General features: G+C 37.9%; 1 protein-coding gene across 13 annotated transcripts in view; it reads right to left on the bottom strand.

Moving 5' to 3' along the window:
* tmem269 (transmembrane protein 269) overlaps nt 1–12,044 on the bottom strand; it is a 199,267-nt gene that overhangs the window by 88,384 nt on the left and 98,839 nt on the right. For 7 of the 13 annotated variants that reach the window (XR_011587616.1, XM_070860093.1, XM_070860096.1 and 4 more), the window contains one exon: nt 1,151–1,298. Coding sequence is in view for 12 of the 13 variants with exons in the window: in XM_070860093.1 (XP_070716194.1) it covers nt 1,151–1,298 (148 nt within the window). In the remaining variant the exon portion in view is untranslated. Of the gene's footprint in view, nt 1–1,150; nt 1,299–3,004; nt 3,096–4,865; nt 4,981–12,044 lie in introns of all 13 variants that reach the window. The other 6 variants (XM_070860097.1, XM_070860098.1, XM_070860099.1 and 3 more) reach the window with 3 other exon arrangements.

A 12,044-nucleotide genomic window follows, 5' to 3' on the forward strand; every position in this document is an offset into this window, starting at 1 on the left:
ACAATGTCGGAAAATGTGAGGTCATCCAACTTGGAAATAAAAACATTAAAAGGGAATATTATTTGAATGGGGAGAAATTACAACATGCTGCAGTGCAGAGGGTCCTGGGAGTCCTTGTGCATGAATCCCAAAAAGTTAGTTTGCAGGTGCAGCAGGTAATCAGGAAGGCGAATGGAATGTTGGCCTTCATTGCGAGAGGGATGGAATACAAAAGCAGGGAGGTCTTGCTGCAACTGTGCAGAGTATTGGTGAGGCCACACCTGGAGTACTGCGTGCAGTTTTGGTCACCTTACTTAAGTAATGATATACTAGCTTTGGAGGGGGTGCAGAGACAATTCACTTGGCTGATTCCGAAAATGAGGGGGCTACCTTATGATGATAGATTGAGTAGACTGGGTCTTTACTCGTTGGAGTTCAGAAGGATGAGGGGTGATCTTATAGAAACATTTAAAATAATGAAAGGGATAGACAAGATAGAGGCAGAGAGGTTGTTTCCACTGGTCGGCAGGCAGTGACTAGTGGGGTGCCGTAGGGTTCAGTGCTGGGACCCCAGCTATTTACAATATACATTAATGACTTAGACGAAGGAATTGAATGTAATATCTCCAAGTCTGCAGATGACACTAAACTGGGTGGCAGTGCGAGCTGCGAGAAGGATGCTAAGAGGCTGCAGAGGGGCTTGGACAGGTTAGGTGAATGGGCAAATGCATGGCAGATGCAGTATAATGTGGATAAATGTGAGGTTATCCACTTTGGTGGCAAAAACAGGAAGGCAGATTATCTGAATGGTGATAGATTAATTAAAAGGGGAGGGGCAACGAGACCTGGGTGTCATGGTACATTAGTCATTGAAGGTTAGCATGCAGGTACAGCAGGCAGTAAAGAAATCAAATGGCATGCCGGCCTTCATAGCGACTGTGGAGCGAAAGCAGAGTTAATGTTTTGGGTGGATGATGAAGGGTTTTGATAAAGGATCATCGACCTGAAACGTTAACTCTGTTTCTCGCCACAGATGCTGCCTGACCCGCTGAGATTCCCAGCATTTTCTGTTTTTATTTCCAATTTGTACTTTTGTTTTCAAAGAAATGTTAATAAATAATTGCAAGTAACCCTAAGGAATATTCAGTTTAAGCAGATCTTTGGTACTTACCCATTTAAGCTACACAGAATCGAAGACAGTCCCATCACGAGATTTGTAAGAGATAGTGCATTGGCAGCATTCTTGCGTGCAAATTCTTGAAACTGGACCCGGCCTGCCTGCTCACTAAGAAACAACTTCTTAGCATACTGGAAAATACCTAAAACCAAAAATACAATAAATCAGGTAACTACAATGTTAATTCTAGTAGCCACTTCTAGAACATCTCTACAGGACTTGTGGGGTTTGGTAAAGAGGAGAAAACCCTGAGCAAAATACTACACTGCTGGCTTTATGCATTTCTCAGTTTAAAAAAAAGGAAGTGAAAGTCTGCTCAGGTATAATGTAACTTGGTCGAGCTGAAAGGTTGTGGACAAGCAATACATTTCTAGATTTTGGATCAATGTAGACATTTCTTCCCCATCAACATAAAGGGCTCAAAATTACTAGCTGAAGACCTGCTGTTCAGTCCATTAACAGCAATGACTAAGTTCATGAATTTGGTGGGACCTGTTTGCTAGCAGCTGAGGTGAACAAATAAACAAAACTTGCTGTGAAGTCACATAGCCCAAGGGGAACTTTAGTAGGCTATTATTTATTGATAGTACTTTGGATCAGAGAAGGGTTATTGTATCAGTAGAGATATTCGCTGTGAAACAAAAAGAGCAGACATAAATTTCATTCTAATGGGCCACCTTTTTGCATGGGACCAAGAATGGGCATGTGGCAAAACAATCCAATAGGGATGTCATGATTTGATTTAATACTTTGATAATCTGATTACTTTTTGCATCGTATCAATAAGCGTAATCCATAACAAGTTACTGGGCACTAGATTTAAAATTTTTTGCTGAAAACGTTAGTCCCAATAATATGGTCATCTTAACCTTTTTTATGCCAGGTTTATCCTTGGCTATTGTGATAATTATCATACTGGAAAAGGCAACAAAGTAACAGTTGCATAGATAAACAGATATCAGTATATGTAAATTTCAAGACATCCCAACCGTAAAAGTTTGACTAACATAATCTCAATATATCCAACATTAGCAGAACATTTGTGTAAATGCAGTCAAGTCAAACTTGTTTTGTATGTTCTGTGATTGTTTCTTATGCTGAACCAGGATGCCCTGGGTCAAAAACTTCAGTTTTTGTCGTGGCTATGGGCATTATCTGGTGAATCCAGGTCAGTTATCAATGCATCAGTATGGAGAAAGGCTGAAAATGCTCAGTTTGTATTGGAACTGGGTGGGTAAGAGATGTGACAAATACATAGTGTTTTGAGCTCTGGTATTATTATTAAATCAGTAATGCCCTTTGAAAATTAAGCTTTTGTTATTGGTGGGAATAAGATGGCCTCTCCCTTCCAGTAATTAAAGTGCATATTGAGGTAAATGGCAAATATTATAGAGCAGGCCAACAAAAGAAAAAAGGTTCAGGGTTCATAAATTTTACGCAGAAGGATGGACATCTCAAACTTTTGAGAAAGCCTGAACTAATTAGCGATCATTGGGGTTAATTTTTGGTTTAGCTCAATTCACAGGTTTAACCTTCTTCCATTCAAAAAAATAAATCCAATCCATGAAACTGTGGGCCAAAGGAACCATGTTCCTTTATCATTGAAATAACATTTGTACAACTCTACTAATTAAAATGGATTTTATATTGAAAATAATAACAAACAATTCTGAAATTTCAGCTCATTAACTTATATTTAACCTACTGGTTAACATAACAGAGGAAAAACTCCTGGCTCCAAACATCTTGTATTTTATGTTAATTTCTTCTCCAGTATCTGGTTCCTAGGACTAATTCATTTTTAGTATTCCAACTAAGCAGTAAAATATGACAAAGTGGATGTCTCACCTTTCCTTGCAGCCTCCATCAACTGCTGGGTAACTTATAGCCTTTTGGTAGCATGTGTTGCCAGTGGTTACAAGGAATCAAGGAAACTACACTATAATTGGAAACATTAACATAGGAGGGCTTTTGTTATTAAAGAAAGAAGCTACTCTGCTTTAACTAAAATCACTACAATATTAATGCTTTGAAATCCCGGCTTAGATAAATTTTATTTTTAAAATCAATAATTTCAAGCATTGCCACTTTGGAATCAATACTCCAAGCAACTACATTATTGTTTCATGCAGTTTGTATAGCATTTTAGTTTACTTAAGAAAAACACATATCACAATTTATTGGGCTGCTATAATGGATATTGCTGCTGGAAAATGCCAAGAGTAAGCCATTCCTTCAGTTTAAAAAAAGTTTTAAATAAGGAAAGGATTATTGATGTTATGGCCTAGAATTTGCAGTAAGCGGCGACGATCACCACTGACCTTGAAGAAAGCTGCCCACAAAGATTTTTTGATCCCTGTGGTGAAAACTAGCTTTCTCGGCCTTAATTTGATTGTAGCACTGTCAAAAGGTGGCTTACAGCAGCAGTGATGTCATCAAGCTGTTTAAGCAGCCAAAAACATTGAAGAATTTGCAGAGACAGGGAACCAGGAAATAAAAAGCATCCTTTATCATTTAATTTTTTTAAATTTACAAAGAGTGAAATGAAGATTTAGACATGCACATAGGATTAAGGTAGAAGCTGAAATATCATAAACTTTAAAGAAATGTTTTAAAATATTTATTTAAAAAATCTAGTTAATTTTTATCAGTGGAGAAATTCGCATTCCACAAATATAAAATTAGTTTTTCAGGGCCAGAACGGTTGTTCAGCAATCAATATACCGGTTAAGCACCAGTTACATCTCTTTCAACAAGGCGTAACTTTTTATGGGGTGTTTAACAGTGTTATTAGAGCAGAAAAAGGGTCATTTTTGTCAGTTCAAGTGATTTCACTGATTGCCGGTATTGGGAGTTCCACAGTGCAGCCTGTGGCGGAGCAGGGAATGACTGATCGCAACTTCAGGATTCCTGCGTTTATCTGCGCATGCGCGAAATCCTGAAGTTACGGTCAGTTTCAAAGGTGTAATGACGGTGAATGCTGATATTTTAGCTGTCATTATCACTGCAAAATCCGTGCCAGTGTGTTTAAATAGATTTTTCTCTATTAATGATCACTGCTTTTTTCTGCAAGCAAACATAGGTACTTTAAAAATACAAAACCTCTAGATTTGCATGCATTTCAGCAAAGCAGTATGTTATCTGATGAACCCCTCCCCTCAGCTGCCACCAAGTATATGAAGATCTAGATGAAAGCTATTCTGTGAATAAAAGGCTAAAAAATGAATTAGTGATGGGAAGAAGATAATGGAGAATTGTTTGGAAATTACTGGAGAGTCTGGAGGTCTCTTATAATCTTAGTCAAAGCCAACTCTTCCAATGATCATTTTCACCAGTAACGACAGGCAAAAAAAACACGTTGGCAAACTTTTCAAAAACAAAGAAAACCAAAATATAGTAATATTTCTTTCATTCCAAATTATTAGTTGGGATTAATTATACTTTTGAACCATTTACAATTTAGCAATGAATGGTAAAAGGGTAAAATCATTCAAGTTTGAGTTAAAGATACTTTTCTTTCACAAATTGGCTTACCACACTGAAATTTTTACAATTTCTAAAGCAACTTCCCCAAACCTAACAAGCATATGCCAAAGGGTTAAAAACTTTTCTCTATCCCTCTCCCGCTGCCCACTCCAACCATTGGACAATGACATCATGCTGCTTCCCCACATTTTCCAACTTTCAAATGTGCGTGCTTTTTAAATACCTAAATGCTAAGCTTTACGTGGGAGAAAGGCTTAAGGTTCAAGTCCTACTATTGTGTTTTGCACCCTGCACTTCACGTGTTTTCCAAAGCCAGCCAAGTTCAAGTCTTTCTCGATCTGAAAGAAAACAGCAGATCAGAGCAACACAGAAGCCAACACTACAGTTTCAAAATGTCTGCTAAACCAGTATTGTATAGAGACCCCACTCAGAAGATTCTAGGTTTAAAATAATCCTGCATACAAATGGCATCTGTTCAAATCATACTTCCCTTATATGCAGTTAAAACCCATAGAATATAAAAAATTGTATATGCAGTAGTAATCCGCTGTGGGGAAAAAAACTCACTATAATTCACCTAAAGGGCAATAGCATCACATGACATACGTCCATCAACAGTTATGTGACACATTGTCTAAATCTCACAAATATCCCCAATTGTTTAACAGTTTATAAAAACTTAATGAGATTTAAAAACATTTAGATTATATACCGTAGGTATGATCTTCTCATTCTTTGAATGCAGTTCAATCTCCACATACAAATGAAATGTCTGTGATCTAAATATACAAGCCCCTTTAAGATTTTAATGACTAGAGGTAGCCATGTGGTTCCTCCCAGCCACCGCTGGTGATAGTGTCTTATTCTTATACTACGCCTCAGGTCTTTCGCAACAGATGGCAATAAGTTAATGCAATTAAAGTGCACATATATGTTGTGCACACCACAAAAAAGAAAGCTCTGCATTGGGGAGAATAAAGTTAGAGAAAGGTGGCAGCTTTGAATGTAATTCACCCGCCATATACAAAGAATGAGGAAGAACAATCTAAAGGGTGGTCACTTAACATTCAACCTCATTTGTTCCTCCACATACAAATTATCACCAAAATGGACAGAAAGCTGAAGTAGGCAACTGTAATTTAATAGACAGTTGTTTGGGTGACAGTGGTGCCTAAACGTTGAATGACTTGCATTGCTTTGTGAAAGCATAGCAATCCCTCTATGTACTGCATTGTAGAAGAATGAAAAAAGTCATACATTGGCTCAGAACATGGCCACAGCATGAATAGAATGTGCCTCCTTAAATTTCTATCTCTCTCTCTCTTGCTTGATTTGAAAACTTCTCTAAACCCATCTGTGACTGATGCCTTGGGATACTTTTTAGGTTAAAAGGTTGCTATACAATATAAGCTGTGGTTGCCACAACTATTTATGTTTAATTATGGCCAGCTGAATATCATAGTGGGATACATACTACTCCGTAATTTAGGGAAATGGTTGATTGGTAATGTTCTTAGCTAATATTTCATCACCCAAAAACTACTTAGGTAGGTGCAAGTCCTCGGTTGTATGTGGAATTTAAGGCTCTATAGTCAATTCATGATAAAATGGTGAGTAATATTTCTAAAAAAAAAATTCATTTTTAGGGTAAAATTTTATGTGATCTTAATATTGCCCCATCTAAAAACAAATAATACAGGGAGAATTAACCATTAAAATATGGAACTCACTTACTTTACAGGTGGAGACAATAACAAAATTAGAGGCATCAACATAAGATCGTCACCAAGAAATCCAATAGGGAATTCAGAAGGAACTTCTTTACCCAGAAAGTGGTGAGACTGTCGAACTCACTACCACAGGGAGTGGTTGAAGCGAATAGTATAGATGTATTTAAGGGGAGACTGGACAAGCATATGAGGGAGAAGGGAATAGAGGGTTATTGATAGAATTAGATAAGGGCAGACGGGAGTAGGCTCGAGTGGAGCATAACGGCTGGCATGGACTGGTTGGGTCAAATAGCCTGTTTCTGTGCTGTATATCCTATGTATATGTAAATAATCCCATGTAAAGTACAATAGCACAAAATCTAGAACGTAAAAGACGATGGAACAGAATGTCCACCTGCTGCTTTGGCTCACCAAGATCCTGGGCTAAATCACAGGGACAAGGTTATTATCATAAAGACAGCTTCCTGCACCAGTAGCAGTGTAACAGGGATACCCACTCAGTGGAGCAGACGGAATCTCCAGAGTGCCACTTTGCAGCTCCAACAGTGACAAACATAGGCTGGTCAAGTTGAAGATTTCAGGCAAGCGATTTTTTTTTTGATCACTCTTATGCTGGCAGGCCTATAATCAAATGGAATCTTATCCTTCAGGGATTGATTGCTATTCAATTTGTTTTCAATGGTGTCCACTTGCAGCCCAGACAGCACCTACACTTGCAGTAGGCGTACTTACTATTGGGTGTTAAAAACATATCTGGTGTGCTTTCTGAAAAGCGTAGTAACACCCACAGAGATGCCTAAAACTGCAGTTGGGATATAGGACAGTAGAGGAAGCCCTTTATCTCCTATTAGAATCTGTTGATAATCGGAAGTTGGGGTTCTGCCAGCTTCCAATGTTCCCAAGAATCAGTGACATTTCTGGGTTCATCAAACGAGTCAGGCAGAATTTAAAAATGAGACCAAGCTCCCTGGTAAATATTAAATAATAAATGCAGTTTCCAAAAGATAGGTGATAGGTTGTGAAGCCGGCACAGGCACGATGGGTCAAATGGCCTCCTTCTGTGCTGCATCATTCTATGGCTGCCATGGGAAATCTCAACTAGCTCGGTGACAAATACGGACACCCCGTACAGATTGTAAATTAGCCAGAAACGAATTGTTATAATTTGATCCTCATTCTGCAAATAGAAATTGCTGCTTTTATGTAATCATGACAAGACCAAGCATTCAAGACCAAGAAGCATGTTTTTCAGTGAGTATGTTTTTCATTAACCTCATCTCTTGTGATTAGAAGTATGTAAAATAATGCTCTTCGGAATCTCTCTTCCAAAGAAATTGATAGAATAGTTAAAGAAGAAAAAAACTTGCATTTATGTAGCACCTTTCACATCTCAAAATGGTTGAAGCATATGAAGATTTTGGAAGTGTAATATAGGGAAATGCAGCAGCAAGGTTGGACAAACATGACCGGATAATCAGTTTTAATGATGTTGGCTGAGGAATAAATGCTGGCCGGACACTGGAAGGACTCCCTGTAGTTTCTTAATAGACCAATCTCCTGAAGCAATTCTTCGCAATGTTCTGGAACGTCAGCAACGTTTTGGGATCAAGACACATTGTTTGAGCACTACTTTGTTAATTTATAATATTTAAGATGTTAAATACAACATTTTAAAGCAAGGAGGCATTTAACAATGGGTGGAGGCCTTGCTGACTTGAAGTGTTAATGGGCTACCAAAAGTGAGACAGGACAGCCAAGAGACTGTTTATATTTGCATGTTACTGTAACTTCTGAAGAATGAGAAAACCCCATTTAGCTAAAATGGTTACATCATTGAGGAAAAAGTCTTTGCGCATCAACATAGATGGTATACTTTGTTTTCAATCAGTGAAGATCCATTGTTGGTTAATGAGATTAGAAAAGGCTTTTGTCCACACAAATTTAGGCAGAAAAGAGCTCTATCTCAGTCTGACTCAGAGAGGCCAAACTGGGTTGTGCGAACACCCAATGGCCGTAAAAGCAGAACCAGAATGACCAGTTAACTTAAGAGTTAGCTTGAAAATTTATTTTTACCTTGGAAGCTGGCAGTTTTGTTTTTATGGAGCACAATTGTGCTTCATCTTGGTAAAGTGTTTCTCAGTTCATCTTCCTTTAAAGAAAGGAGAACCTGTATGGCAGCCAATATGCACATTGCAAGGTTGCATAACAGGAGTTAAATAAATGACCAGATAATTGTTTTGTGTGATGTTGACTGAGGGATAAATATTGGCAAGATTCACTTCTATGAGTGCTTTATGAACAAGCAGCTTATATACACAAGTGGAATCTGGAGTCGTACAGCAACAGCTATCTTTGTGGTTTGTGGTTCTGGATGAAAGACTTCAAGACCAATGCAGTTAAAATCTTCGAACAGAATCGTCCCAGAGTCCATCTGTGTAAAGACACATCAGATGTCAGCTATGGCCTCAAAATGGTACATGTAACAGAGGTTCTATGTTCCCCAAGTTATGCTATTGGTTAACCAGATACTGCGTAGTAAGGGTGCACTCTAGATTGTAGGGGTGTAAGGCACACTCCAGGACGCAATGGCGATGTTAAACCCTAGAGAATATCTAGTGTACAATCTGCATAATTGCAACAATCATAACATTTGGATTCTAGGTAACCCCAATGATCGACGTTCTTATGAATCATCGCCATGTATTTTGTTGTGGTTTGAGATGCGCACTCTAAGATTCTGCATCCTACAAGTGGTGAAAACCCTAGGAGTGCCTATGTAAAATGTGAAATGCAGGCATGAATTAGTCATAGCCGGTTTTGTGCACATCATGGATGAAAAGATGCCCACACTAGAGACTCTTGTTCCTGATAGTGCCTCATTCTGGTTCACATTGCTGCTTTCCTCTTTAGCACATGCATCCGAGTAAAAGGATAGCCCTCTTTACTGGGAATCGTTTTCAAGCCTTATTTTTATTGCCTGAAGATTTTGACAACACCTCTGCTTGCTTCCCAAATAGGGATTTCTCCATAGAATAGGGGAATCACAAAGCTTTGATTACACTTCTACTGGAAAACCTAATTTATTTTAAATCAAAAAAGGTGGCCTTCGTGTGAAGCAAGATGCTTGGATTGCAGTTTCTGCCCTCATGATAAGGACATCGATTATTGCAAGGATTTTGTAGTTTGTTTGCTGCTGCCTGTTCTGGTAATAAAGTCCTCCTTGCTGTCAGCCTTGTAGCACTCTTGCCTCTAGGTCAGAATTTCATGGTTCAATCACAACTCCAGTGATAAGCATAGAATCTTGATTGACACTCCAATATTATACTGGTGGAATACTGCATTGTCAGAGGTGCCATTTTTCAGATGAGATATTTAAACTAATGTGAAAGGGCAAAAGCAGAACGAAAGTCCACCAGTTCCAGCATAAGCAAGGCAGGGATACAATACATTAGGAGCAATACAGGTATTGAAATAACATAATATACTCCCACAATTAGAGGAATTCATAAAAATATCTGCCTCTCAATCCTCTTCAGAACTTGATGATTCCATAGGATCCTTGAATCATGATCCAACATTGTATGGGCTACGAACTGTGTGCTAAGCAGGTAGTATTAATCCTGTCATGTTGGGTGTAACCCTCCCTTTGAATCAGCTTCTCTAAAGGATGGAATTTGAGGTATTCCAATTCCAGCTCATGTCAAAGTTTGCAGTGTGAGCTAATAACAGTTCTTCAAATTTCAGAAGCCCCAAACAACTTTTCACCCTCACAAATTGAAAGAGAAAGCAACTTGGTTGACACTTCTGAAACAATATAGTCTTTGGACTGTCTTTAGGATTGAACACTGAACCCTCTGACCTGGAATAACTATTCTCATTTTGTAGACATGGCTATATGGACAATCGAGCATCAAACTTGCATTGTAAAAAGTTAAACTACTTTTGGAATTAAAAAAAAACTGGACAAATCTGTAGTTGGAAACTGGACAAAAGGTGTTCTTGTTTGACAATAAGCACAAATGCTGTGTAAACATGATGGCTTATGAATTGCCAAGACCTTGGAATTGTCAAACCAAAGAAGACCACCAGTCCAGGATGAATAATGTAGGATCTACGGTTAAGTATTTGAAATGGCCTTTTATCGTTCCATATTTTATGTTATAAGGCGATGCAATCATGGCTATTTGTTATTGAGGCTTATATTGCAGGTGCTTAAATCTCAAGTCCAGTTGCTTGTGCTGACCAGTGTCATTAATAACTCAAATCAAAAAGGTCTTTGTAACTATCAGAATTATATGAAAATGTATAATTATATGTAAATAGTGAATAATGCTGAACATTTTATTGGGATGAGCATGATCATTTTGACCTGACAGATTAACTGTATTTAAGTCTTTACTTTAGTATAAAGAAATTGTGGCTCTTGTGCTCAAATGGCTACTGCAAGATTCTACATTCAAATGGACAGTGTCCTATGTTTTTCTTTTGGATGACCTATTCACTTGTATGTGAATAGACAAATATGTTTCACACACTTAATCTGTAGTTTGAGAATGTTCTTATGTTATGTCCTAAAACACATACATGCAACACAATTGAGCTTTGCCTTGAAACTCCTTCATACTTAGCTATTATAATAAATGTATTCATAGGTTAGCACTTTTACTTGTCACAGTTGTTTTGACAGAAAATGAATATGCATTCTTGACACTTCTTCAAATCACATAGATGTCAATAGTCCAAACCACCTATGGTGGTAGAGGTAGACAAAATGCCAGTTCCTGGGTAGCTGTTGCACAATGACTTTAACTGTTAAAAGCAATGAGCTTCTGGAAATTAATTTTTTTCAAATACATTAGTTCATAAATTATAAAATGAAATGCCTACTGAGTCAAATGACTACTTGTACTGATTGAATGTTGAACGATGCTACATTGTCAGCGGGTGAGCAGGGCATGGACTGACCAGTGCAGCCTCACTTTAAAATATCTAATTTATTCATAGGTCTCCAAAGTATCATTTACACATTTGACCTGGACAGGAATGATCAATCCACAACTGAAACAATATTGTGTTTTATTATTTTGTAATCTTATAAAGGAGTCTGTGGGTTAACATCTGTCCCAAACTTTGGGGCCTGAAATCAAATCTAGCTAGACAGATGCAAGCTGGATGAAATTAGTTTTATCAATCTTAACCCAGTGAGTATTTGTCCAGAAAACATTGCCCATAGTTTAATACTGAACCAGCAGCATCACTTAGACAGGCCTTAATGATTGCAGAATTGGAAAATGGATAAATATCACACTGGTACTTTAATATTGTACACTGTTGTAGCTAAACAACTTTTAAAAGATGCTGGAAGATTTGGTTGTGCAGGGGTTGAAGTTATGGCAACAAGCACAAGTTATGAAATATGAAGAAATATGTTCTGAAGACAGTATTGTCATTTATAGAATGCAACAAAGTCAGGATTAAAGTTAACTTGTTTTCCTGAACATTTTTTTGCTAAATTTCCTTCAGGCCAGCATGGGATTTCTCCTGAAATTCTCAACTTCATAAGTCGGCTTGTCAGTGACCTGAATAAGCAAGGGCAAACCCACAACCCTGTAAACCATGGTCATAGCCACATTTTTTGTTAACTGAAAACACACCCACACAAACACATCAGA

The sequence above is a fragment of the Pristiophorus japonicus genome, chromosome 18 (assembly GCF_044704955.1).
Source record: "Pristiophorus japonicus isolate sPriJap1 chromosome 18, sPriJap1.hap1, whole genome shotgun sequence".
Classification (NCBI taxonomy): domain Eukaryota; kingdom Metazoa; phylum Chordata; class Chondrichthyes; family Pristiophoridae; genus Pristiophorus; species Pristiophorus japonicus.